General features: G+C 38.3%; 1 protein-coding gene across 2 annotated transcripts in view; it reads right to left on the bottom strand.

The window, feature by feature from the left end:
• Positions 1-1166: 1166 nt before the first annotated feature.
• Positions 1167-27611, bottom strand: part of LOC129729392 (nitric oxide synthase) — a 163795-nt gene continuing 137350 nt past the window's right edge. For both annotated transcript variants that reach the window (XM_055687941.1, XM_055687942.1), the window contains 7 exons: positions 14559-14706; positions 14326-14495; positions 14058-14268; positions 13776-13996; positions 13581-13718; positions 13320-13511; positions 1167-2662 (listed from right to left, as the gene is read on the bottom strand). In XM_055687941.1, the coding sequence (XP_055543916.1) occupies positions 2552-2662; positions 13320-13511; positions 13581-13718; positions 13776-13996; positions 14058-14268; positions 14326-14495; positions 14559-14706 (1191 nt within the window). In that variant the 3' untranslated portion in view covers positions 1167-2551. The remainder of the gene's footprint in view (positions 2663-13319; positions 13512-13580; positions 13719-13775; positions 13997-14057; positions 14269-14325; positions 14496-14558; positions 14707-27611) is intronic.

The following is a 27611-nucleotide window of genomic DNA, read 5'->3' as shown; positions in this document are numbered from 1 at the left end:
TTGTGCGTTCTGGAATGCCGTCAGTCGGAAGGCCAACAGCGAAAGCCGTATCGTAAATGGAAAGCATAGAAGGTCGAATGTCAAGGGTTTTCTACTTCATATAATATGTGGTTTAGAAACGTGCATTGTAAAAAAATCAATAGGCGAGCTTCCTGGTCCTGCGAAAAGACTTGTCACAGTTTGTCACCAAGCTACCGGCTTCGGGAAGTGATAAACAATTCAATAGGGTGTGTAGAAATCCTCTTAGGATTTTTTCCATATTCATAGAAATCAATCCACCCTACATTGTAGAACTATGACACGAGTTGGCAGCGAGCAAGTCTTCGGTCCGATTTATTGGTGGCCGACGCGAAGGAAGCCAAATAAAAGAAATAGTCAAACGAAATATAACGGTTGTGTAGCGAGAATTCAAATGGTTCCGTGCCTAGCTGTCGTTTACTTGCAATATGTCCAACCACTGCCGGTCACTGCGAAGGTTATGCAATAAGGAATAGAAATGCTTTCAGTGTACCGCAGCACGAGGCATGCATGACTCGGAATGTAAACGGAGCTTTGCTTCGCCATTCTAAACGACAGGAAACAAGTAATAATCACAGCAAGCGGAGATGCAAAATAATCACTTCGCATCTTAGGTTTGCAACACAGGAAAAAGAACACAAAATTACGGTATCATAACAAGAGAGTAACAAATGTAAAAAATGGATTTTAAAACAACACTCACAATAAAAAAAACTTGGTCCAAATATTAACATAAAACTTTGAGATATAAAAAAAATATTTCAATCACCCGATACGTCACAAGAGTTCAGCGTATCTTTTGCACTCCATCGGCGCAAACTTGTTGTCCCTCTGTTTAAACAAGTGATCTACCAAACACTGCAAACGCTTACAAATTTGTCAGTAACAGCGACACCAATCTCACAGCTCCATCTCAATACTATTTGATTCAGCACTAATTTACTTAGGAATCTGACCCCAATCAACGTCACTTCACTAAGAATGGCAAGATTCGTGTTTTTCCAAGACGATTTTTGCTGACGTATGCTCATAATGCTCAAAGTTTGCTTGGATCGGCAGAAGATTCGAACAGTTTTATCGCTCGTCTTGAAGCATAGGATGTCCCACTAAGAATTAGAGGGACATGTCATAAAAAATCTCATTGAAAGTTTGATAATGGATTAAAAGTTTATTTCTGTACTTGCTGTTGGCGATACACGGCAATGAACGATTGAAAATTTAACCAGTGGAATTTTTGTTAATTGTTATAATTAATTTGTGTCTTTTTTTTTTTTGCTGTGTGAAACTATTTACAATTGTTGACTACAGTGTAAAAGATACATCATACCAGAAGAAGAGGCTCCAAGTTACAACTATTTAAAATAGGACATTTTCTGCTCTGGATTTCAACTACGAGTATAAATAGTCGAAAATAGTTGCTCACATCTAGATTTGAAGTCTTTTCGATTATGTTTGTTTTGCTTGTTTTGTTTGTTGTTTTTGATTCTGGGAAAATCTACCTTCATTCCGCATGTTTTTTTTTGGCATGATATATCGAAAAAGTGCCACCTTAGAGGCACTGAAACAGTTTCATTTATTTTCAACATTCACGAGAATCAAAGTTATTTCAACGTGCTTCAGCCACTCTGAGCGATTAGTTTTATGATGTTCAGTGTTGAATCTATTAGTTGCCTTCATTAGTTCAATTTATTTGTGCAATTTTGTTTAATTTCATATAACGTTGATCTCTGTAATGGTTTTATGCTAGACAAACAAACAAAGAGTATTGCTTCGAACGTATCTTTTTTTTTCAAAAAACAGTTAAAGCAGATTGAAAGTGATAGAATAAAAAAGAGATTAATAGATAATTCTACTAACTTTGTACAATAGATAATGTAAAATATTATAGTTAAAATTCAATATAAAAACTCTAGATCGAGACGTATGGCCTAACTAATCAGAACAATTCGAACAACGCTCCTGAATCGACTATGTTGGTCAGAAATTTAACATGTATAGAGTAATGATCTGGTGGATATGTTACCAGCATTCGACTGGTTTCTATGTTGATAAAATCTATTCTAAACTTTGGAGATTAGCTGATCATGAATTTATATGATGTCAAAATCAACAGTACAGTTTTGCAACAGTTCGTTGCAAAAGACTCGCTCGCTCCGAATCAATCCTATGCGCGACCCCGGTTGGTGTTTTATAAACTCTCATTTGCAAAATAAAACAGTTTTATCGATTCTGATTAGCTGATCGTGTTCTATGTTTTGACTTTACTTTGGTGCTCGTAACGATAGGAATAGAGATAAATATTTATAAAAACTGTCTCTTCTTTTATCTGTCTTGTTTGAGTTATGCCTGCTGTGCGTCTGGTTTCTTGTGAACCTCTGTGTATGTGTATGTGTATGTGTATGTGCTTGTATGTAACTGTCATACTGCAAAACGCTATGCCTTGCTTATCAAGTTTTTTTTATAAACGGTGCTCTAGTGTTATGGTAGATCCGGATGCATTCCAGTGAGCAGCAACTTTGGGAGAGAAATATATTTACGAGGGCTGCGAAGCCATCCGGATCCGAGCGGTCGCACGTGATTTGTTGTGTACCTCTGCCGTACGCAGTGTGATACCAAAGATGTCCTCATGGTAACGGTTTTCATCCTGCCGAAAAAATAGAAAGCACAGAAAATTAACGCATAATTATTATAGAAAGTCATCTACTATGTTCGACCAAGAAAATTAATGTTAACTTTTAAAGTTATGTTTTCAAATATTCATCCAGAATAATAATATTTTCTCGAACTATGAAACAAAATACGTTAAGTAAATGTTTTACCGATACATCTGAAAAACCACTTGACTTCAAAGTTTTTCAACAAACCACTGTGAGTAAAATGATGGCTTTAAATAGCGATTGTATAACAATTCCTCGAAAACTATTCCCCAGAAAATAAAACACCGAAGCTTTTTCTCCAGAGAACACAATCCCAGAATGTACCAATCACCAGAAAACTGTTACCCAGAAAGTACTTATCCCCAGAAAGTTTTTATCCGGAATGAACCAATGCTCAGAAAACTATTTCCCAGAAAATACCGTTTTCCAGAAAACTGTTATCCAGGAACGAAGAAATATGCATTTTTATTTTTTTAACATGGAAAATCTATTAAAAACTGAGTTTTTATATCATTTGAATCAACTTATTGTCAACTAATACATTTGTTCTTTCATGGAGTAAATAAGTAAGCGCTTGACACCAGGCCATAGTCATAAAATCAGAGAACTTTCAGTAATCGTTTTTGGCTGAATGAATATCACAAGTCGACCACAAAAACACAGTAGCGAATTGATTTCTGAGGCTCCTTGACCAAAAATCTAAAATACCCCTTCTTATCCTAATTCGGTTAATCTAGTTCACATTGGGAGCAGCCCCCCCTGCAGAAATTACCTCTGTAGAGGTTCGTTCGTTTACCTGGGTTGATGCAACATCCACTAGTATGTATTAAACGAGCGAAAGGGAACCCGGTTACAATTCCGGAGCCTGTTGAGTATACGTTTGCATTGGCGTGCACACCGGAAACGGTAGCGCCTTTGTAATCATGGCAACATGAATCCTTTCCTTCGAGAAGCCAACAAGAGATATCGGAAGAGTTTTCTTTTCTGTTTAACAGTCATACTAGCCATGGAAGTCTTTCATAGAGAGATATGGTTGGACAGGCTAGTAGTGCATGGTATTAAATTGCTGTGTCGATATTCTCTTCTTGGACCTTGAAAATCGAAGACTGGGGCACGCAAACTCTCAACAGCTTGTACCGAATCCGCAGCAGGTCTCCAAGGTTCAGAGTCTCTAGTCGATAGATCAGTGTAGGTAAGGGAAGTCGGCAAATTAGATCCGTAACTTCGGAATAAGGATTGGCTCTGAAGACTGGGATGACTCGGGCTACGGGGCTGCCGGGTCGCGGGTCTGCGGTCGTGCTCCCGCTTCGCGCGGGTGTCGCGCCGTGGACCTGCCGGCGCTTCTGCCTCAACGCACTCCGGGGCGTCCGGCCGTGTGATGGTGTGGGCCGCCCGTTCGTCTGCCTCGCGCGGGCGTGCGGTGCGCTCGCTCGCCCGCCACGCCCGGGTTCATACGCTTCCCGGTTTGGGCTGCAGTCATCGATAAACAGTCAATTCAGAATTCTGGTTACGGTGATGCTGGAGAATAGTTTTCTGGGCATTGGTGCATTCTGGCAAACGATTTTCTGGTAACTAGTACTTTCAGGGGTTTAGAATTCTGGTAACTAGTATATTCTGGGATTTGGTATTCTGGAGAATGGTTCATTCTGGGGAAAATCCTTCGACACTTTATTTTCTGGGGAATGGTTTTCTAGGAAAAGTCGGACAACCTTAAATAGCTATAAACAATTTTCAGTACAGCAGTAACCTTTTGTTCCATCATTAACTGAAAATTTTCAGTACAGTCGTCATCAAAAGAATAGACATTCATGTTCACATAAAAAAAAAATCGTGTGTAAAAATTTTAATAAAAAAAGGCAAAGGCGACATCTGTTCTGTGGTGCTCCAGTTGCACTGCAAAATATTGCTGTATTAATATGTTATCGATGCTTGCTTTGTCAGTGACGCAAGCGCCACATAACGGGAGCATTACCACTTATTTTAAAATGACGGTTTCAAGTTTGTACACATCCTTTGCAAATAAGAGGAACGTCTGTTCTCCGTGATCAAGGCTAGAATGCTTAAAACAACCAAAAAAAAAAGATTGTATAACAATTCCCCGAAAACCATTATCCCGAAAGATATTTTCCTGAATGTACCGATTCCCCGAAGATCATTTCCCCGAAAGATTTTTTCGAATGTACCAATTCCCCGAAAATTATTTTCCGGTATGTAACACTTCCCCGAAAAATATTTCACCGAATGTAACACTTCCCCGAAAAACGATTCCCCGAATGTAAAATTTCCCCGAAAAATAATGTATCATTTTTCGAATGTATCATTTTCCCAGAGGATGTTTCTCATACACACTTAACTTATCTCGGCAAACTTCCCAACAGCTGATTGAGCTCGGCGAACTTTTTAACGAATGTCAGCAATATATTTCGACGAACATTCAGCAAATATATCGATTTACCGTAAACCAGCAAGTATTGACGTTTCGTTTGCCGAAGTTCTTAAAAATTCTGCCGAGAACTTGTAGAACATTTCGCCGAGTTTATCAGCTGTTGAGTTCTCGGCAATAAAATCTAAGTATGTATAACGTCGTACACAAATTACGTAACGCATGAAGGGGGGGAGAGGGGTTGAGTCTGCATTACTTATTGTTACATAGGGGGGAGGGGGGGTAGTAAAAACAGTTACGTAATTGTGATGTTTGCTCGAAATTCAAAATTTCAGAGGTGGGTCAGCCTGATCAGCGCTACGTAATTTTAGATGGGGGGAGTCTTGTCGAACGTTACCAATCGTTACATAGGGGGAGAAGGGGGTCTGAAATCTAGATTTTTAGCGTTACGTAATTTGTGTACCACGCCTATGTACTATTTTTCCGGAAACCACAACAGAAACGTTCTACTGTAATTTATGTTTTTGTAAACTAAGTTTGATGGAACGGTCAAAATAGAAATCGGCTTGCCCGATTTAACGACGAAGACAATAAACTTTATGGCCCAAACAACTCGCAAGTCTATCTACACTCTTTACTAAAAAACAATGCAAAATTTAGTTAAAGGACTACCGTACAAAACGCACCAGCGGATTAAGAGCGCCCATACTATTGCTTTTGGTAAATATGCTGCATATTTTGATACGAAAACTGAAGAAAGGTGGGTTTAGGGGCGTTTCTCACTTGAAAATGCGTGGCGGCACCAGCTTTGAAACCCCATATCTTTTGAACAAAAAATATCATCAACTCGAAATTTCCAGGACAGTTTCGAAATTTGGTCGAAAATACTTGGGATCTTTTTCAGATTTTTCAGTGCCCCAGAACATTGTTTTTCAACATATTGTTTCAAATAGTTACTATTAAAAAATATTTTTTGTCCAAACAAAAATATTTTTAGAAACTACAACTTAATTGGAAAATCAACTTCCCGGGCGAAACTCTTGAAGTTTCTGATATTGATTTGAAAAAATGAGACATCGCGATTTTTAGTGATCCGTTTCACGAATTCTGACCCTATTTTCATCTTCCGGTCTATGAGAACTTCCAATAGCTCAATTTCTGCATTTAAATAAGTTTACAGTAAAAACTACATATGATGCAACACACTCGTGGCCTTTGGCCAACTCGATTGCCCGGGGTGAATGCTGTCCTTACTCGCTACCGCTCGTTCGGACGTAAACTAGGCGATCACCCCTATGTTTGGAATAGACCTAGGAAATCCAACAGATCAGTTGTTTAAGTGCACGTGGCCGCCGCTTCCGACGGCGGGTCGGCGGCCGGCACGGGCTGCGGAAGCAGTGTCGGCCTTGGGGGCCACCACAGTCCCTTGCCCTCGATTATGCGGCAAAGCCGCATCAGGTATACACCTATGGGTACGAGCATACCTATGAATAGGGACATACGAAGCGGTAAATTGCCTAGTTGAATCTTGACAATAGTTCGATGATTCATCTCAAACTGTCAACAAAATAATCAAAGCGCTGAAGAGTCTTAGGTAAATGGAACACCAATTTTCACTCTGGCTTATTTTTTGTTAATCTTTAGATAATTTTATTAAAAAACACAAGATTTAAACTTTCGTTATTTTTGTAGTTAAAGAATTCAAATTCGTTTGAGCATACAAAATGCTAAAAAGTTTCAAGTAAATACATACATGAATTTTTGCCTTGAGCTTTTGTAAAATAGATGACTTTCTAATATTTCAGCTCCTCACCACCCTACCCACCACTTCGCTTGGTCCAAAATAATTCGCTTTCTCATGATTGGACGCGTTGCTCTCGCATCTATAAAATCACGATACATATACTCATCATTAACATTTGTATGTCTCTCATGCTCTCATACTCATAAATTAACTCTGAGGACGCGCGACCTTCGCTGCGTGGTTTCGTCATGAATTAATTCGTTAACATTTGTTGTTTGGTTTTGGTTGGGTAGATGGTCACGCGGTGCTCTCGCATCGATAGAATCGCGCGAATGTCTTATATACCAAAGTCGCTTTTTACGCGGGAAATACGTGCCGCGTCAAGAGAACCCGCGTGAAAATACGTAAAAAACCGCTTAAAATCCGGAATACGCGTAAAAATAGCCGCGTAAAAAAACCTGCGTAAAAAACCGCGTAAAAAGCGACCTAAGTGTTCTACGAAAATGTTATGCCCTTTTAAGAAAGCGTGATTAATTAGTTACACATCATTTCGCACCTGCATCGTGAAACAATGAACCGAATTTCTTGGGGGAAAATCCTAGTATTGCTTAGAACGCGCTTTTGGGGAATAAATTTCGAGAAAATTTCACACTCGGAGAATCAAATTTCAGGGAAATGTTACATTCGGGGAATCGAAACTCGGGAAAACGGTACGTTTGGGGAATCAAAATTCGGGGAAATGATACATTCGGGGAAATGGGGAAAGTTTTACGCTTGCGTCAACGATGTTTCGATTAGTTAGCAATTACAACTTAAAAATAACCTATTTTCAACGTATTTCCACCGTATTGGCACTCAACAAGTTGGCTTGCTTTCATGAAGTTTTATAATACTTCATAAAGTACCAGTACTTGTTCTAGTAGCCTTTAATTTTTGCGCTTTTCTGGTGATAGAGATGTCATGGAAAAGGTAATGTCAACTGAAATCTATAACTGCAACTAGTATTAGAGAGTTATCTCAACTGCTCTATAGTAACGTGTGTTACTTGGGTCTTGTAACCTCATCGGAAACACGGTTTGGTGAAGATAGTGCACCTGACGCGTTGTCCTCGCTGCATCCCGCTATCGTAATACGCATGCCGTTGGAAGAGTTAAAGCGCAAAACCGAGAGTTTCGTAATTTTTTACGAAGTTGACAGTTTTGTTGGAGATGTGGAAGTTTGGTATCAACACTGCAGCATCATGAGAGCAGACCGTAAGAACTTGAAAGAACTGGACCTTATAGACCTGCTAGCCGAAAGCCCGTTCAGCACATTACATCGGGAGAAACCTGGCTGAGGTCAACAATGGTTGAATAGCGGTTAGGTGCTCTCTGCTTGCTAAATGTTCATCGGCAGATGGTTAACAACAATCGTGAAAAAAACACATGAACCGCTTCCGGAACGTTGACGTTTGATGCCCGAAGATTTTATTGAGAATCTTGACTGTGTCTTCAAACTTCACGTCCTTGGGAAGCTTCGACAGGATGTAGTTAAGATAGCGGCTGTGCGAATGGGTGTCCAGCTTCCGGAGAAGTAGACGTACCTTCGCCACATCATTCAGCTGGCCTACATCGTTCTCGACGAGGTCCTGGTAGCGGTTAAACCAAAGTCCGAACGTAATCCCGTTTTCTTAGTCGAAGACAAACTCGGTGATGTTCGATGATAGAGACTCCAAAATCTGCTCCGGGGTTTGATACTGAGGTTGCTGCTGCTGGGCCGACATCTGCTGTAAAAGTTGGGCCATCTTGAGAATCATATCTTGAATTTCCTGTTGCGGCTGCTATTCAACTTTATCTTCTGCCATGTTCGTGGATTCTTGAGATCCTAGCACACCACCCCATAGGCTTTGTTCGTGAAGAACTATCTGGCACCTGCTTCTCACTTGCGTCGTGAATCGCAATGTCGTTTCTTTACTCCTGGGGAGATTTGCACTGACCCAGTGGAATAAAGAAATGCGCTATTAGCAGTGGTGGACACCGCTAACTGCAATTTTGGCGACGCTAATCGCTAACTGAAAAATTTAGCTAAATAATCGCCAAACGCTAAACCCATATTAGCGGATTTTTCGCTAATCGGTAGCTCATTGATACGTAGATTCATATGGTTAGGTTTATTGCTAATAAAAACAAACGAAAATAATTACTTTTGAGTGCTATTTACAATAAGAGATTCAAAATTCACAAAACGGTCATACTGAGGGATTTTAAGAAAACAAGGAGCAACGAAAATAATTCTGCTTGTATGTAAAATAAATACCTTCAATGTTTGTTTATATTGTTTTACTAATATTTAGAAAAAGTCAAATTTTATTTGAATCGAAAAGGTAGAACAAAAGATGCCGTAATTTCTAGCGCATTCCAATATGCATAAATTTTTGGCGTTTCAAAAATTTAATCTAGATCACCTTGAGCTTGTGCTACAGTATGCTTCTGTGGCTTATAGGGGAACTGCTCCATTATTCATCCAAATAATCCGATATTCACGAAGCATGCACGGATTAAATACCAAATTTCCACGAAATCATTGAACAAATAAACTAAATGTGCTTACGTACTCTTATGGAATCGTTCAGCATTGTATATTTAGTAAAATTAGCTAGATTTATCCTAAATTTTGTAAAACAAAACCATTTTTCACAACGCTTCCATATCCATCTCAAAACTTGAATCACTGCTCAATTATTCATCTCACGACGCCCCCATATTCATCACACCGTTTATTATGAATGAAACACATCTTGAATGAACATAGCCGCATCCCGTCGTAGTAGGTTACCCAGATATCCGCTGCAGTTGTTTACGAGCAAAATTGGTAACCTAGGTAACCACCACAGTGCTGTAGATTTATGTCAATTATGTCGGAATAATTCAATATTTCCAGTATGATTTTTTCGTATTAACAGGAACTGATTTGGCAACTCTTGATTTTCTTCAATTCAGTGAAAACAGATGAAAATACATACAGTTGAAATTTAGGAATTGTAGGAATTCATCTCATATATTTCTGCTGATTGAAGCTTGTTTTAGCAAATCTGAGGTGAACATTTCAAAGATTGAAGTATTCTTAGTGTAGTGAGTGATTTTGTTTAGTGATTGAAATAAAAAGGGGTCCGCTAGTGATGAAAAAAACTTTGGTTGGCTGCTGAACGAGTCCCGTTGTAGCCGTATAGAACGATGCGCGGATTTTGTTTTCTGAGGTAGGTGATTGAATTAAATGAGTTTTCGAGTGCAGATGCCCGACTATAATATCAAATTTAGTGCTTTTAAGTTAGTTTTCGAGGATTATACTTTATGAGAAATCTAAAGTGTACTAAGAAGAATCCATTCCATGGATTAGCAGATTGGTTTAGGAAGAAAATATGCGTTTTTTTCCTGTTTTCAATTGTGTTTACATGTTGAATGAGATGAATATACGGGCTGAGATGAATAATGGAGCAGTTCCCCTATGATCTTTGGAACCCCATTCTAGGGTAAAAGGACTGACTTGCACTACACGCAAAAGTTGGATGGTGCGAAACCAGTACAAAATTGTGCGTTTTTAGCGCAATTGTTGATGTAATTCGGAACCAGTACAATGATTGCGTGTTGGGCATAACGCAATTAATGCTCTAGCGTTTCTCAAATGTATTTGGCAGCTCCAAACTACTACACCTAAACAGTTTCAACTGGTATCAAGCAGCATTGCAAAGCGAGCGAGAAGCAAAACCATTCTCCTCCTTTCTGCTTGAGGACGAGACATATGCTACGCTTTTCAAGTCTTTTGCACACACGCTTTCGAGATACTTTTTTTTCTTCATGCATTTCTCTGAATAGCAGCAAGCACGCACCGACAGTATGAGTGAGACTAACAACACTGGTATCAAGTATGTTCAGCACGGGTGTCTCGCTCATTTCGTGAAGCAAATAATAATCCATGAGTAGCAGTCACTAATACACTCGACGCGAGAAATAAAGTGTCGGTATATGATACATATTCTGATTTCATTCTATGTCAATGTATTCGCAGTACAGCCGTTGCGTTATGCGTTTCACACATTTATTGTGCGATTTCTGTGCAACATTTGTGCGAATCGGGAAGACACAACGATTGTACAAGACTTCAACTTTTGCGTGTAGTGTCTTAGAGAAAGGAATTCTAGACAGTTGAGACAATTGAACGAAGTTTGAAGAAAACATATGTTCCAGAAGTAACTTTCGCAGTATTTATTAACGCAACAGCGACTAACAGCGCTAAATTTTTGATACTTATAATATAATTAAAATATTATTATAATTAATAATTATAATTATAATTAAATTTTTGATACTTATAATATTTTTGACGAAGGTCAATGGTAAAAAGGAAAATAAAATTTATATCCGAAAGCGAAAGAACTACATTGATTTCCATGCACGACTTTGAAGTAAAGTGATAAAAATAATCCACTGATTATATTGATCATCAACATAGATAGTTTTGCAACAAAATCATGAACATCACATTGAAATGATTTTGGCTTAGATTGTGTATTATATGTGAATTTATTCGAATAATTAATAGATCATTATTTTATACACAATGCGCTTCAATGGCTGGCATAACCTAATAAACACTTTACGGCAATTCATCTCTACAATAAATTTTTGCTTTTCGAGATAAAAAAAAATATCCCAATCATGCACGAATCACTCAACACAGTGATCAACAATGCATACGAACGACACTGTTTTGCATGCACGTTTCATCTGATACACGAAGGACTTGTAACATCAACGACCTGCGCGGGATCAACAAACGAGCGGCCAATTTACCGTTCGCAGTTGGTACCGGCTGGCAAAATCGTGCCGCTTTGTCCAATAGGGAAGCATGACAGGGTAGCAAAACCATAAAACCTCGTCATAACGATCGATTGTTTTTTTTTTGTTCGCCTAGGAATGAATCATTCGCAAAAAGTTGATTCCAATTTTGCACGCGTAATGCCAACGGTTATCGCCATATCTGTTAATATTATCAGTAAAAGAGGAATGTTTCAAATGAACTTTGAGCTAGTTTCTACGAAATCATCGGTCTCCAACAACAGCCAACTGTAACTCGATTGAGCAGCAAAGGACGACCAAAGCAATTGCAAAGTAGTTAACCGTCAATCGCTTTTGGTAATTAAACTTGAAATTCCGTGCGTGACTGTCGATTGAGAATTGATTGCGGCACAACGATGGAACTGATCGACGATTGCCGGCATCAGCGGCCATTCGGATTCCCTATAGGGGTGGTGAAGGTACAGGGCGTCGATCTCGACCGTACTCAGCAAAACAGTGTTTACAGTGCGCGGCCATGCATGCATGCCTGCATGGATCGGTAAGAAGGAATCACACTGATCAAGTTTCGCGGAACCGGCAACAACGACGACGAAGCTGAATGAATCTTGTGTGTTCCACGAAAACAAACAACGACAACAACGAGACGTGCCATGCATTGTACTTTGCGGGCCCCATCAATCGAGCTCGACAATGTAGTGAGAAGGTACTTTTCAGTTGCATCTTATGCTCGTAATTCGAACCTTTGCTTTTATTATCTTCATTATAGTGGCTCACAGCCTCATGCCTTGTTCATCTCCAAAATACAATGTAAAGGGTAATATTATTCTGGACTGATAGAGAGTGATATTCTTTTTTATATAGTGCCCAATTGCTGGGATCCACGGAAGTTTTGAGGACGGAGATACAACTGTTGGAGGTTGCTGGCTCAACTGAAAAAGTTGAGCATGTTAATTCGTACGTTTGCCGCGCTTCTAATTCTAGTCTACTAGTGTTTCGCTGACGCCATTAATTTGAATGCCAACGAGGATCGATCGAACAGCGTTAGTTACCCTTCGCAAATCAATCGGTGTTTATATGTTAATTAAAAAATACTACGTTGCTATTTTTTGTACGCTGTTCAATGGAATCAAATAAAAGTTTGAACCAAATGTGAACAATTAAAATCTTCATTTTATATGCAATGTAACTATGAAGTATTGTTTGCTATACTGCAATATTATAATACTGTCAAATTGCAAAATCATTCAACTGGCAGCCCTGCCTGAGATACACCCCATCGATCACTTCTATCGACTGTTTCTAAATAGGAATAAAACAGCAATAAAACGTACCAATTGCACGTTTTATCGCTGACGCGGCATCAGCGACTCAACCGTTGTCCCACAAGGACAACGCACGTCCGGAACTGTGCACGTGACCGACTGATTTTGGCCAAAGTGATTCTATTAGTGCATCGTTGCCGAACGCTGCTCAGCCGTTCGAAAACCGGAATTAAAGTTTGCATTTTTCGTGTCAATCGGTCTCAAATCGGTTGGCACGTGTATCGTTTTGCCCTGATTGGCACAGACTGGCGCATTTCGATTTAAATTGAAAATTCTTACGTTCGACAGTGATGCTCGGCGTGATAGATTATCACGACTTGTTTTCGCGGTAAGTAAGTTTCAACTTAGCAGATAACTCACCCGCAGTGACAGCATGTATTTCTCCATCTCCGACTCGGTTTTTGTTAGCTTTGTGGCTAGAATCTTCCTCAGCGTCTGGTACACGTGCTCTGCCATCGTGACATCGCCGCACACGTAGATGTGTGCTTGCTCGTTCCAGATCAGATCGAAAATTGAGTCCGCCTCTTTGAGGGCCAGGTCCTGGACGTAAGTCTGTCAAGTGGATAGCATCAATTATTTGCTATCATTTAATAATTAGATAGAGCAGCAATTAAAACTTACTTTAGGTACATTCTCCTCTCTAGACAACGCTAGAAAAACACGATCCAAAATTCCCTTCTGTAACATATCTTCCTTCTCGTCACGGTACAAATCGACTTTTTTGGTGCGACAGCCAAAGAAGAGCCATACCTTTGGGATCTGAAATTGACATGGAATAAAATAGCTCTCTTCAAAATCGAATCAAACTTGCGTTACTTTAGTATCAGGCAATTCCGATTTAATTGTACTCCACTCCTGCCAGAACGATCGGAACGGCGCAATACCCGTACCAGGTCCAATCAGAATCACTGGCCTGTCCGGATCCTTGGACATGTGAAAACCGGATGCGCTCCTCACGAACAGATACAGCTTGTCTTCGCCGTCTAAATTTGCCAGATAATTCGAACAAACCCCAAAATGTTCAGCTCCTTGTCCATCTACAAAGAAAAGAAAAATATTAACCATAAACATTTTCACACATCTATCGAGCAATCGAACCCTTAGCCTTGTAGGTAACGATAGCGACCGTGAGATGAATTTCTTTAGAGTACATTCTCGGCGAAGATGATATCGAATAGAAGCGAGGTTGTAAAGCATTCAACTGAGCCACCAAAACCGTTGCCGGAGGCTTACAGGATGGGAATTCTTCCAGAACTTCCAACAGGTGAGGCAACTTCCAGTAGCGCCAGTCTTCGTAGGCGGATGATTCCTGGGTTGATTAAAAAAATCATGTCATTGTAATAAAATATCAATCCATTTAACGTACATTGGCCAAAATTAGTAACCGTTTCTCGTCCTCTTCATCCTCGCAGCACGAGGCCAGGAAGGTCAAAAGTTGCCGTGATGGAGGTGTCGTAATGTCCAAGAAACGGGTCAGCAGCGTCCGTAGAGTGCAAACCGGTAGTCGTTCATGCGGTTCCCAGGACTTGTAAACACCTGCATCCGGATAAAACAATGGGTGAGAACATTTCGCTTTCCGTTACGAACCATGAGTGTTACCATTTTGAGTCTGCTTTTCCTTGAGAACTTGCAGCTGCAGCATCTCGTCTGGATCGCTGACACCGGAAAGCCGTCCGATGATGCCGTCTACGATTTCCTCTCGGTTAGCGGGGAAAATGCCCACATGGTCGCCCGGTTCGTATGCCATCTGGGGAACAGAAATAAGATGGAAAATTATAACAAATATTTTAAATATACAGCAGTCACCCGATTATATCACGTAACGATTTTGTCTGCCCTCGATTTTATCACCTTTTTCATCTAACTTTATCATTATATAACAATTCATTTAAAAAATGTCAGAGTGAAATGATTTTCTATTTAAATTTAATATTTTAGTACTTTTACAACTCTTCGCAGATATATGTAGTTGACTTTTAAAAATCAACCATTGCACAGTGCTTAATTTTGCTGTTTTCGTGAGAACAATGAAATAGTGATTCAAATCTTCTAATATAGAAAGAAGGGTGATCAATCCACCTAAGAAATAGACAGAAAATTTACTTTCCCATTAAGGGGTAGATAAATTCGGATGATCACTGCATTCAAAAATATAGTAAACTTGGGTGAATTTGAATACGCCATTCTTCGATGGGCACCAGACTTGGTTTTCTCCTCCGGGCGACCGAAGAGCAAGGTGTATTTCACATCCCAAGTAACAAAATAGGTTATATCTGAGTTTTTTAGAGCTAGATAGAACCAAAACATAAAACCTTCAATGCCGACCACGCGGCTATAACCACCTATTAACTACATGTGTCATGGCTAGTTGGCCCAGGTTTAATGCAGTCATCAAAACTTCATATGCGCTCCATCATAGGACCAGATTTTTTAACAGGCCGATTTGCCTGCCATAGAATAGCCTCGAAATTTTAACTGAGATATATTCTCCAAATTAAATGTGAAGCAATAAATTTTATCTTGGTTTCATTTCTCAATGCCAACATTATATTCCGACAGTGCCGTGAAAACAGAAGTGTGTTAGTTCTTTCTATAATGATTAGTGTCATTTGAATCGTTTTCGTGCAAGTAAAAACGCATGCCGTGAAATATTTATGGTGAAACTAGCCACAAATTTTATCGTAATCACCGCTCGCCGCCGTAATTCTGTAGAAAATGACTATTCAATCAAAATTTAATTCCTCTGAACTAGAGTGATGATTGAATTAATGCCATGATTTGTCATATTTTGTTAAATGTATGACTTTATCTATCATTCGAATTTCAAAACTACTCTGTGGTATCGGTAATATTGTAAAACAAAATGCTGATTTAGGATTGAATTTCATAATTCCGCATTTTTTCATTAAAGGCGACATGTTGTTTTCGGATAAACTTTCGAACGCTCTCAAAATCCTTCATCATAACTAGTTCTCTTAATTTAGTTTTATTTTTTTAGTTTTATTTTAGCCACAATTATAGTCTGCAGGTTTTTAGTTTTATTTGGTCATCAGAGGGACTATCATACAACTTCATGCATATGACGGTTGGCACAGGATGGCTGTAAAGAATACTTGCGAATCATATTTTGTGGCTACCAAATAAAACCAAATTATAATCAAAGTCTTTAATGTAACTTAACATAAAACGAAAACAATACAATCCTAAGTCTTTGAAGCATGTTGATTGTTACTTGAGATTTGCACTACGCGGGAATCAAAGGACTCCGCGCGCGCAATTATTTTACGCTACACCTGACAAGCAACTGCTCACTCCTATTCATTATGCACGGGAAAAACGAATCGGATACACATCAGCAAAAGAGAAAGCCGAAGTTTTACACCTGAAACCGAAGTTTTGCTCCTCAAAGCCGAACGATGGCACGCGGCGTCCGTCATATCATTGCCATGGCTAGTGTGATTGATTTTCAAAGCCAAGGTAATTTTTCCCAGCATTCAAATAGAAGAACAAATGGATATGACCATAGCGCATCGGGCATAACATGTTGAGCGCAAATGCAACTGCCCTTACTAACACGCAGAGAATCCTGAGTAAGTATTCCCAGGATACCGATTAACACGATGAGGGAATCGTGAAAAGAATCGCAAACACGATCCGGAGGATTCCCACTCACGATTCTAATTCAAGAATCCTAGAGCCATATACAGGGCATTCCTAAGGATTCCTTTTTCAGGAATCCTTTTCAAGGACGCTCACGAATCCAATGTGAGGAATCCTAGAAAATCTATGCGAATCGTATGTGTTAGTCCGGGTGATGTATGACAATAAATTTAAATATGAAAAATGGATACTGAACTCTAATTAGCCACTTTAGTTTTGCAGCTTTTTATAGCCTTTTGCAAACGACGGTAGCTTTTCTTTGCCAGCTCTTCTCATCCTTTATTTGTTCAAGATGTCCTTTTCTTGGATCCTCAGGTTAGTGTGACAATTTGAGGGCATGGATAAAAAAGTGACAGTAAAGAAGGGGTAAGCACTATAGACACTATAGACGTTTTTTCGGTTGCTTGTGGACTGGTCTTTGACTGCCTATAGCTTCAAAGTTTGTGTTTTGTCAGTGTGTCTTTTAAAGACTACCTGAAAATTATTTCCCATCAGTCTTTCTCAAGACTACCTACTTTTGAATTTAACATTTGTTTTAACTTTTTTCGTATCACCTGAAATGGCTGGACGGAAAAAGAAACCTCGCATCGCTGCGGGGAGGAAAAGAGAGGCATCTCTTTCTGACACATCGAGTGTCTGTAGTGACAATCCTTTTGATATTTTGCCTGAGCAAGAAGCTGGTGAAATGGAAGTTACTAATAATGAAACTATACAAAATATGAAATTTTTAAAAAAGGAGAAAGTTCCACCTATTGTGGTAACTATTTCTTCTGAATTTAATATATTCAAAAAGGAACTTTCAACGTTTGTTTCTGACGTTAAAGTTACCTATCAAATTGGCCGTAGAGGTGAATGCCGCTTATTAGCCGACTCAGTAAAGGGTCGTGATCGTCTTGTTCAGTATTTAACTGACAAGATGTACAAATTTTTTACATATGCCACCAAGAACGCCAAGCCGTTCAAGGTTGTATTGAAAGGTCTCACCAACGATCAAACCGTTGATGAGATCAAACTTACTTTAACAGAATTACTTGGCATAGCCCCTACCCAAGTAATTCTAATGAAACAAAAATCACGAGGAGAAAACAGTCAGAGAACTGGAATTTCCCTTGTTAATTATTTAATTCATTTTAACCGCAATGAGGTTAACAACTTAAAATTTTTTGAAAAAGCACATGCTTTGTATAATGTGCGTGTAAAGTGGGAAACTTATAGGAAGTATGGCGGAGGTGAAAAGCATATCACCCAATGCCGTACTTGCCATGGTTCCAAATTCTGTAACATGGACCAAAAATGTCTTAATTATGGAGACTCTTCTCACAAAAAGGACACATGTCCTGTGAAAGAGAGTAAAAATTTTCGCTGTGCGAATTGTAACGGCAACCATATGTCAAATTTTTATCAATGCCCAGTCCGTTTAGCAATTGTTAAGGCAAGGCAAGGTAAACAAAATTCAATTTCTCAATTAAAACCAACTTCAAAACAAAATTCTCCAAGCGTACCAGTGACGCATAGTTTACCTACTCCTTTGCATACCCGTTTAACTTATGCACAGGTTACAGGTAGTTCGAACATTATACCGCCTAGTGTTGGTAGTTCGAAAATGACCGTTAATATGGGTAAGCAAAACACGCTAGAAAATAATTGTACACCTATTACTCCAGCTAATATTGCTGCCGAAAATATTTTTTCTAATGTCAACTGCCTGGGGCCTATTACGGCAGGTAAACTTTCTTTTTTGCAACAGGCAATGTTCGATCTTATGAACGCCATGTTGCAGGCAAAATCAATGTTTGAAGCCATTCAAATAGGCACAAATTTTACTATTAAAATTGTTTCTAATTTAAAATTTAGCAATGATTTTAAATAAAACAATTAAAATATTAAATTGGAATGCTCGCTCATTGAAGGCCAATGAGAATGAGCTTTTTAATTTTTTAACAGTAAATAATGTGCATATTGCAATTATTACTGAAACATTTTTGAAACCTAACATAAAATTAAAATATGATCCCAATTACGTGGTTCATAGATATGATAGGATTCAGGGTTCCGGCGGTGGAGTTGCAATTGTTATTCATCGCCGAATCAAACATCGTGCTCTTCCCCATCTTGAGACGAAAGTTATTGAAACTTTGGGAATTGAAGTTCAAACTGAACTTGGGATTTTATTTATTGCCGCAGCATATTTACCATTTCAATGCACACGCGAGCTCAAAAATTATTTTAAAGGTGATTTACAAAAACTCACCAGAAATCGTTCGAAATTTTTCATAATCGGCGATTTTAACGCTAAACATCGTTCATGGAATAATTCTCAAAGTAATTCCAATGGCAAAATTTTATTCAATGATTGTTCTTCAGGATACTATTCTATTTTGTCTCCGAATAGTCCTACATGCTTTTCTTCTGTAAGAAACCCTTCAACAATTGATTGGGTGCTAACAGATCAAAGTCAGGTATGTAGTGATTTGATCACACATGCTGACTTTGATTCTGACCATCTTCCAATCACTTTTTCTTTATCACATGAATCAGTTTTAAACCCTATGAGCTCTGTTTTTAATTATAACAAAGCTAATTGGGAAAGATACAAAACTCATATTGAGAGAAATTTCAATAATGAGCTTGATTTGCAAAACGAAGTGAATATTGATTCCGCTTTGGAAGCATTAAAATGTGCAATTGTTGATGCCGGGAATTATTCTGTTCCAAAGGCTCAAGTGAAATTTGATTCACCAATAATTGACGAAAATCTTCAACTTCTAATTCGTTTGAAAAATGTCCGCAGACGTCAATATCAACGTTCTCGTGACCCTGTTTTTAAAACTATTTATAAAGATTTACAGAAAGAGATTAAACATAGATTTACTCTTCTGAGAAATCAAAATTTTGAGACTAAAGTTGAAAAATTGAAACCATATTCAAAACCATTTTGGAAGCTGTCGAAGATTCTTAAGAAACCTTCAAAGCCTATTCCAGTTTTTAAAGATGGTGAACGTTTTCTTGTATCCAATGAACAAAAGGCTCAAAGACTTGCTCAGCAGTTTGAGAGTGTTCATAACTCAAATTTGAATTTTGTGAGTCCAATTGAAAATGAAGTCACACGTCAATTTGATTTAATTTCTTCCCAGAATTTTTTACCTGCAGAAATAATTGAAACTAACTTGAATGAGATTAAATCAATTATTAAAAATTTCAAAAATATGAAAGCACCTGGTGACGATGGAATCTTTAATATACTAATCAAACATCTCCCTGAGAGCACAATGGATTTTTTAGTGAAAATTTTCAATTGCTGCTTCAAAATTGCATATTTTCCCAAATTATGGAAAAATGCAAAAATTACTCCCATTTTAAAACCGGATAAGAACCCAGCTGAAGTTTCAAGTTATCGACCAATCAGTTTGCTTTCTTCAATAAGTAAACTGTTTGAGAGAGTTATTCTTAACAGAATGATGTCACACATCAACGAAAATTCAATTTTTGCAAATGAACAGTTTGGATTTCGCCATGGGCATTCCACAACTCATCAATTGCTCAGAGTTACTAATATGATACGAGCTAACAAATCTGAAGGTTATTCCACTGGAGCTGCTCTTTTAGACATAGAAAAAGCATTCGACAGTGTTTGGCATAAAGGTTTGATTGCGAAATTGCAAACTTTCAATTTTCCAATTTTCCTAATCAAAATTTTAAAAAATTATCTTACTGATCGAACTCTGCAGGTTGTCTATCAGAATTCAAAATCTGATAGGTTTCCTGTCAGAGCAGGTGTGCCTCAAGGTTCAGTCTTGGGTCCAGTCCTGTACAACATATTCACTTCAGATCTTCCTGATTTGCCTCCAGGATGCACAAAGTCATTGTTCTGCGATGACACAAGCATTTCCGTAAAAGGAAAAAGTCTTCGTGTCATATGCAGTCGATTGCAGAAAAGTTTAGATATTTTTTCTTCCTTTTCTTCCTACTTGCAAAAGTGCTTCTAAAACTCAAATGATAATTTTTCCGCATAAGCCTAGGGCTTCTTTCCTCAAGCCAAACAATAATCACGTTGTCAAGATGAATGGGGTTATTTTAAGTTGGTCCGACAAGGTTAAGTACTTGGGACTAATTTATGATAAAAAACTGATTTTCAAAGAGCACATTGAGAGTATACAAGCCAAGTGCATCAAATATACGAGATGTTTATATCATCTCATTAACAGGAATTCTAAACTTTATTTAAAGAACAAACTTTTGATTTACAAACAAATTTTTAGACCAGCAATGCTTTATGCTGTACCGATCTGGTCAAGTTGCTGTTCAACAAGGAAGAAAACGCTCCAAAGGATTCAGAATAAAATTCTGAAAATGATTTTGAAGCGTCCTCCTTGGTTTGGTACACTCGAATTACATAGACTTACTGGTGTTGAACCATTAGAAGCTATGTCAAATAAAATTATTAACAATTTTCGACAAAAATCGTTGCAATCCTCAATTGCTTCGATAAGCTCTCTTTATAGCCAATAAGTTAGCAATTAAGTTAGTTGTAAGTTAACTTCCCCTTTTCTGACAAGTAGGTTTAAATCCCTACAAATGATAAGTCCTAATTGCGAAAGCAAACAAATCCTAACAATTAAAATTACAAATTTCTAACAGTGTTGAGAAGTCACCATTTGTGATTGGACACACATACTCATTATTTACTAATATTTATCATAAATACTCAAGCTATTAACAAATCCCCCCTTAAAAAAAAAAAACTATAGACACTATATATATATATATATATATATATATATATATATATATATATATATATATATATATATATATATATATATATATATATATATATATATATATATATATATATATATATATATATATATATATATATATATATATATATATATATATATATATATATATATATATATATATATATATATATAGACCGGCGGACTGAATCGCAGCGAGCCAAAACAACTGTCAAACGAGCGAGCCAAAACAACTGTCAAACGAGCGAGCCAAAATGAACATAATGAAAAATTCGTATCAAACAAATAACAACAATATAAAAAACCAGCGATTCCAGTGTTGCTGTCATTCACTTCGCAGGTCTATATATATAGTGTCTATAGTAAGCACGTCTGGTCCACGTTGTTAGATGCTTATCCACTGGAACAATAGTGCATATTTCCTAATTGCTACTTATTCCAAACCTTTTTATCAACATTTCAACCAGATAAATCTTATTTCTAGAATATCTTTCAAAGGCGGAACGAATTGAAACTAAGTTTAAAGCTAAAACTAGCATGTTCTTTTTTAATCAGCGGTTCGGCTTGTTGTTTGCTGAGCACTCTGTTGCTTTTCAAGTACCGTCAGCTGGGATCAGATTGTGCCAGTGAGGGTGAGATTGTATCATACAACCCGTGACTTGGCGGCCATCTCATTCAGAACAGAAGACTAGCCTTTCTTGTTTAAATATTAGAGGAAACTTATTCAAGAAAGTTGGGTCTTGTGATCGCCATGAGATGGCTGACAAACAATGGGTTTGGCACAATCTCACCCCCCACTGGCATAATCTTACCCCGGTTTACGGAACTCATAAATCGGCATCATTCATGTCTTGTTCTTTTGATCCAGGAAACCACAAACTGGAACATAGGTTTGTATTTCTCAGATTCTGAGGGTATCCAGAAGTAACGATCTGGTGCCACAGAGTTCAGCGTCACCAAAACCGTGTGCTCATTGTCATGATGGTTCAATTCACAAACGCAATGATTACTATCCGTGTGCCCAATTTGCAGTGGATGTCTAACCCGTAGTTAAAGGAAGAGATCTGCCAGTTTAAAGGCGTACTCTGTCGAGAAAATTGTAAAAAAAAAAACATTGTAGACAATTGTTCTATCATAAATATCATGGTTTGTTGCGCCCACCTAAGCCAAACTGTCCACCTTATCATTGCCCGGAATGAAACAATGAAAAGGGATCCACACTAAGGTAATCTGAGAAGATTTTTCATATAAAACATTCTGATGTTCCCGTACGGAGGGTGCTTCTAAATTTTCATCGATGAAGAGCCTGAATAGAACTGAGTCTGTCCATAAAGATGAAATAATGGTCCGTGTGTATTTTTGCGGCGTAGAGTCTCTGTAATACTTTTGTTTCCTAGTCATTATCGCACAAAAATTTACTTCTCAACAAGTGTGACTGAAGCATTTTTTTCAAATATAAAAGAAACATAGCGTAGGTTATTAGTTTTCCCGTTTGGTTTCTTTCATCTACACGGTGCACCCGCCGTGTACTCGAGAAATAACACACGTGCACCTACGAACTAATGCGTGCTCACGGCTTGCGAAGAAATTTCTTTTTCTTTTCGCACGAATCGAGTAGGCTGCTCTTCGTGCGAGCCGACGGGTACACCTGGTGCAGACAAATACCAAGTCTGATGGGCACTGCATGCAATTGCTTGCAATCCAGTATCTCTAAATTTTGCATCATGCTCTTAAAACAGCCCACCTTATGACGCAAAATGTCATCGACAGTGAGATTCCCCTCGAGAACACCACCCACCGTCGATTTCTACATTCTTGGCAGCGATGTACACGCAATACTCTCTCGTGAAGAGCATGAAGCTGGCAATCGCGTTTGCTTGCTTCAAGCTATTCACGACAACTCGTAGTTTGTTCGGCCTGACATTTGTGATTTCGGTTACGGCCGGATACGGTTTCACCAGGTCTTTGCTAATTTGAATAATATTCAATGGCTTAAAAATTTCAAAAAATCAAACTTTAAAGCTGATTTATACCGTGTTGAAATTTCGCCAAAAACAGAATGGCCATTCTGTTTCGGAACAGAGTGGTCTATGTACAAAAATCGGCGTAATACTATCATGTAACTCGTAACATGTAGCATATTACATGTGATAAGTAACATGTCACTTGTTCTGTACATGCCACACGTGATATGTAACATGTTACACGTAATGTAACACGAAAAATGTAACTTGTGAAATATTATGTAATATGTAACATGTTGTGTAACATGTAATGTTACACGTGACATCTTACATGTGACATGCTGTATGTACCGTATAATATATGACACTAGCCATTTTATACGAGTTACCGTCATTTTCTTTGTCATTTACCAGGTTTGTGTACATAGACCACTCTGTTCCAAAACGATTCGAGGACTCCAAAACCAAAAGAACAGAAAAAGGCAAAGCAAAACGAAACAAACGCCTTTATAGTTCAGAGGAAACCAAAAAAATGTATAAACACAAATTATGTTATGAATGATTAAAACACTTCTAAACGCAAAACACAACAATAGATTCCAAAATTCACTTGAAAATGATCAATTTCTGAAATAGTTGTAAGCCGCTCGAAGAAACCAAATGATGGACTGGAAACAAAAAGAATTCAAAAGTTAGCTCAATATGACTGGAAGTTTCTGTTGAATCAACAAACAAATTCGCCAAGTTTAACTCAAAATGTATGAAAACGCTACGAGTAGCAAACTGACTAAAACATTCTAAACAGAAAGTATAATATAAAATATCGTATGCATAAAATTTAGATTTCAGTGCAACAAATTCTCAGGAAAACAAGCAAATTCAAAAAATGAGCTTAAATTTACCCTACGTCAGGAAAAGGCCGGATGCTACTATCAAAAATTATCCCAACTTAACATTGAAAAAGTTTGAAACGTCTTTTAAAAGTAGAAAAAAAGCATAGAAAAGTATTAGCTGATAAACTGTCCCAAATCCAGAAGAAATTAAAAAGAAAATAATCCTGAATATAATTTTGAGAGACTGGAAACACGCTTATGGAAAAAAATCACAGGAAGGTTGAATGCAAAGCCACGACCGCAAGGTTGAAGTAGAATACTTTTACAAGAAAGTTAACCCGGCTGCTTGTGTGTCAGTCATTATTTCTAGTAAATAAACGTTGACCGTTCATTGGCAGTATTGTAATTTCACTTTGTTTGATATTTTGAATGAAGTTTTTTGAATATTTTTAAAATTTTGCGCAAATAAGCAGTTGAAGTGCTGCCGAATTGTAATATGCACATTAAATACGACATCATTGAACGGAACAAAGGCTACAGTTATACAGAACGCGAATGACGGCGCGATGCGATTCGCCTTACCGTGGTGAAATGTACAGTTCTTTTTACGGCGAAGTAGAGCTATACATTTCAACACATTTCGTCTTGCCGTATCGCATCGCGCCGTCATTTGCGTTCTGCATAACCGTAGCCAAACACTAAGCGACGCAAACACGTAATAATAGTCAGAGTATGCATGTAGATGAAGATAATTAACTTTGTATTAGCATAGCATAGCATAGCATATTTGATCGCCCGTGTGTTGCCCGCGATTGACCAGAACCAGCTGAAATTGCACAAAGAACCGTCAAAATGGTGCCTAGGAGTAGCAAGCCATTTTCAGTGTACAATTCCTGGTGATTTTTCTTTCCACTGGTCAATAACGTAGCTGGCCACGCCCAATGCAGATCAATAGAGGAAGGGATATCGGGAGTGTTAGTTTAATACTTGTTGCTACTAGAGACCGAGGAATCCTCTGAATCATCCACAAGTATCAAAGGAAGGAATTAGTGTTAGTGGAAAGGAATTGATCTGGATCCATCGAGGTTGATGGTGCGATCTTTTCTACACAAATTCGCGCCCGATATGGATATTTCTCGGTCTCTGCGCAACCGGCCATCAGAGGACGATATAAATAGAACCGCATCACGATCGCTGTATCGGCATATAGGAGAATCGAAGTTTCTAGGTATCATCGGCAACCAATCGTTAACAGTCTGTATCACACCAAACTTCGCGTTCATCCCGTGAACTATTAAAACTTACCTCGAAACGAATGAATTTCGTAAAACGCACCGCACGCCGAACGCAAACTACTGGTACCAGCTCAAAGAACCGTTAGAGCGAGTAAAAAAACCCACAAGGCACACCCGAGCATTATACGATGTAATGGTCATTGAGCTCCGAAACCGCTGTATTAAGATAGTTACACTGAGCGCTGTCAAAATAACGTGCGCGAAACTGAGCTGACCTCCCCGAAGTAAACAATAGCGTGCCCACTGCACTCCGGAAACCCCTAGATAAACAAAACTCACCCGGGCCGATGATGCGTTTCACCGGGGCATTATGAACGACCGCTCCGTTTTCTCCTACCGACGCATACGCGACACGACGTTTCGCACAAAAGACACCTACTGAATATAAAAACTGACAAAGTTCCATGCATTCATAGCCCAAAAACTTAAAAAAATGCAAATAAGCATATTAAACAAAACAGAGTTCCAAGTTTATTATTAAAATGCCAAAATAATTGCAATCAAAGTTCAGTTGTCGTGAACTATTTTCACGCCCAAAACGATTTCAACATAATTAAATAAAAGTTACTTATGTATATCAACATTTGTCCAAAAGCTAGGAAAATCATAAAAAAGAACATAGAACTGAATAAAATGTCACCGCCCTGCCAGGACTCACAATTGTAGACGATGCATCAATCGCATGCCGCATTGTCATGCTCGAATGATAAATTTTGAAACTATATTATAAAACTGCCAATTTTGACCTGTGAGAGTGCACCGTACAATCTGGTTTGTAAATATAAAAAAAAACTCCACCCGCAACCGAAAAGCTACCACACTTTGTGCACCAACAGATGACACATTTAGGCTAATGACATACTGAGGCGTCAAATGAAGCGAAGCAAAAAGCGTCGCAAAAGCGTCAGAGCTACTTCTTCGAACGTCTATATGAAACGCTCGAACCGGTCATACTGGAGCGGCAAAGACGCGTCGATAGAGGCGGCGAAACAGAACGAGTAGTGTTTTGACGCGCGCATATGTACGCGGTAATACCATATCCAGACTAAATCTTTTATCGCCAGGTGCTTTATATTTGCTTTGTTTTGGTTTGGTAATTGAAAAAAGCAAATAAATACATTTCCGTTTAGAAAATGTTAAAATGTTTAGAAGAGGGTTGTGCAGTAAATCCATGTTCAGACTAAACCTGATATCGCCAGGTACTTAATATTTGCTTTGGTCTTAAATCTTAAAAAAGAAAAAAAGTAGGATAGAAAATACTATCGGGAAAATTTTTCAGGTCGTCGGGAAAATAGCACTGATATTATTGATTGATATTGTTGAGTTTTGATTTGAATGGCCAGAAATCTAGCATGCTGAACTTCTTTGGTCGCGAAAATGCAAGCCGCTGAGTAACTAGCTGTGCTCTCATTGGTTATTCAAATCCTAACAGATATTAAAAACTAGTTGAACGTTGCTCGGGGTCAACGAGTTTAAAATTTAGAATAATTTCTTTTTTTTTTACTACGTCTGTAGCGCAACTCACTCCAATAATATTATTTTATTTCATAAAAAAATCTCTGTTTACTAAAAACGTAATTTACCGTGCTTGAAGAAGCAAAAAAATCTTCATTGGACGAATAAATATTTCCTTTAAACAAAACCGCTATTGGAATCTAGGAATATGACAACACAACGCATTTGCGACGCTCGCTCCAGTATGTCATAGGAAGCTTCACCCAACGCTTCTGTTTATTCCGCTTCTCAAACGCTCAACGCTTCGCCTCATTTGACGCCTCAGCATGTCAGTAGCCTTACACTTCTGGCAAAGTCCTAAGCCCGCTGAAAACCACTACACACAGAGCCTATGCATTCTTAAAATGTTTGATACAAAAACTTATACTCATCTGTTTTATTTTGGTTATGCCTATGCCAGCGAAACAAACGCCGACAAGCACAGCGCAACACTAATCTCTTCGCTCTCTCGCCAGATATTATTGTTCTCTTCGCTCACACCGCCATGCATTCCATTTTCGCATGTTAATAACGAACCGCTAGTTAGAGCGACGCACAAAGTAGGCACTCACACTCACGCAACTTAGCTGGCCAATTTTCAATTGCAATTCGAGGAAAAAATACTATTTACACGCAAAGAACACTG

The sequence above is a fragment of the Wyeomyia smithii genome, chromosome 3, assembly GCF_029784165.1.
Source record: "Wyeomyia smithii strain HCP4-BCI-WySm-NY-G18 chromosome 3, ASM2978416v1, whole genome shotgun sequence".
Taxonomy (NCBI): domain Eukaryota; kingdom Metazoa; phylum Arthropoda; class Insecta; order Diptera; family Culicidae; genus Wyeomyia; species Wyeomyia smithii.
Note: the sequence above shows the minus strand (reverse complement) of the source record. Positions and strands in the feature narration are given on the sequence as shown.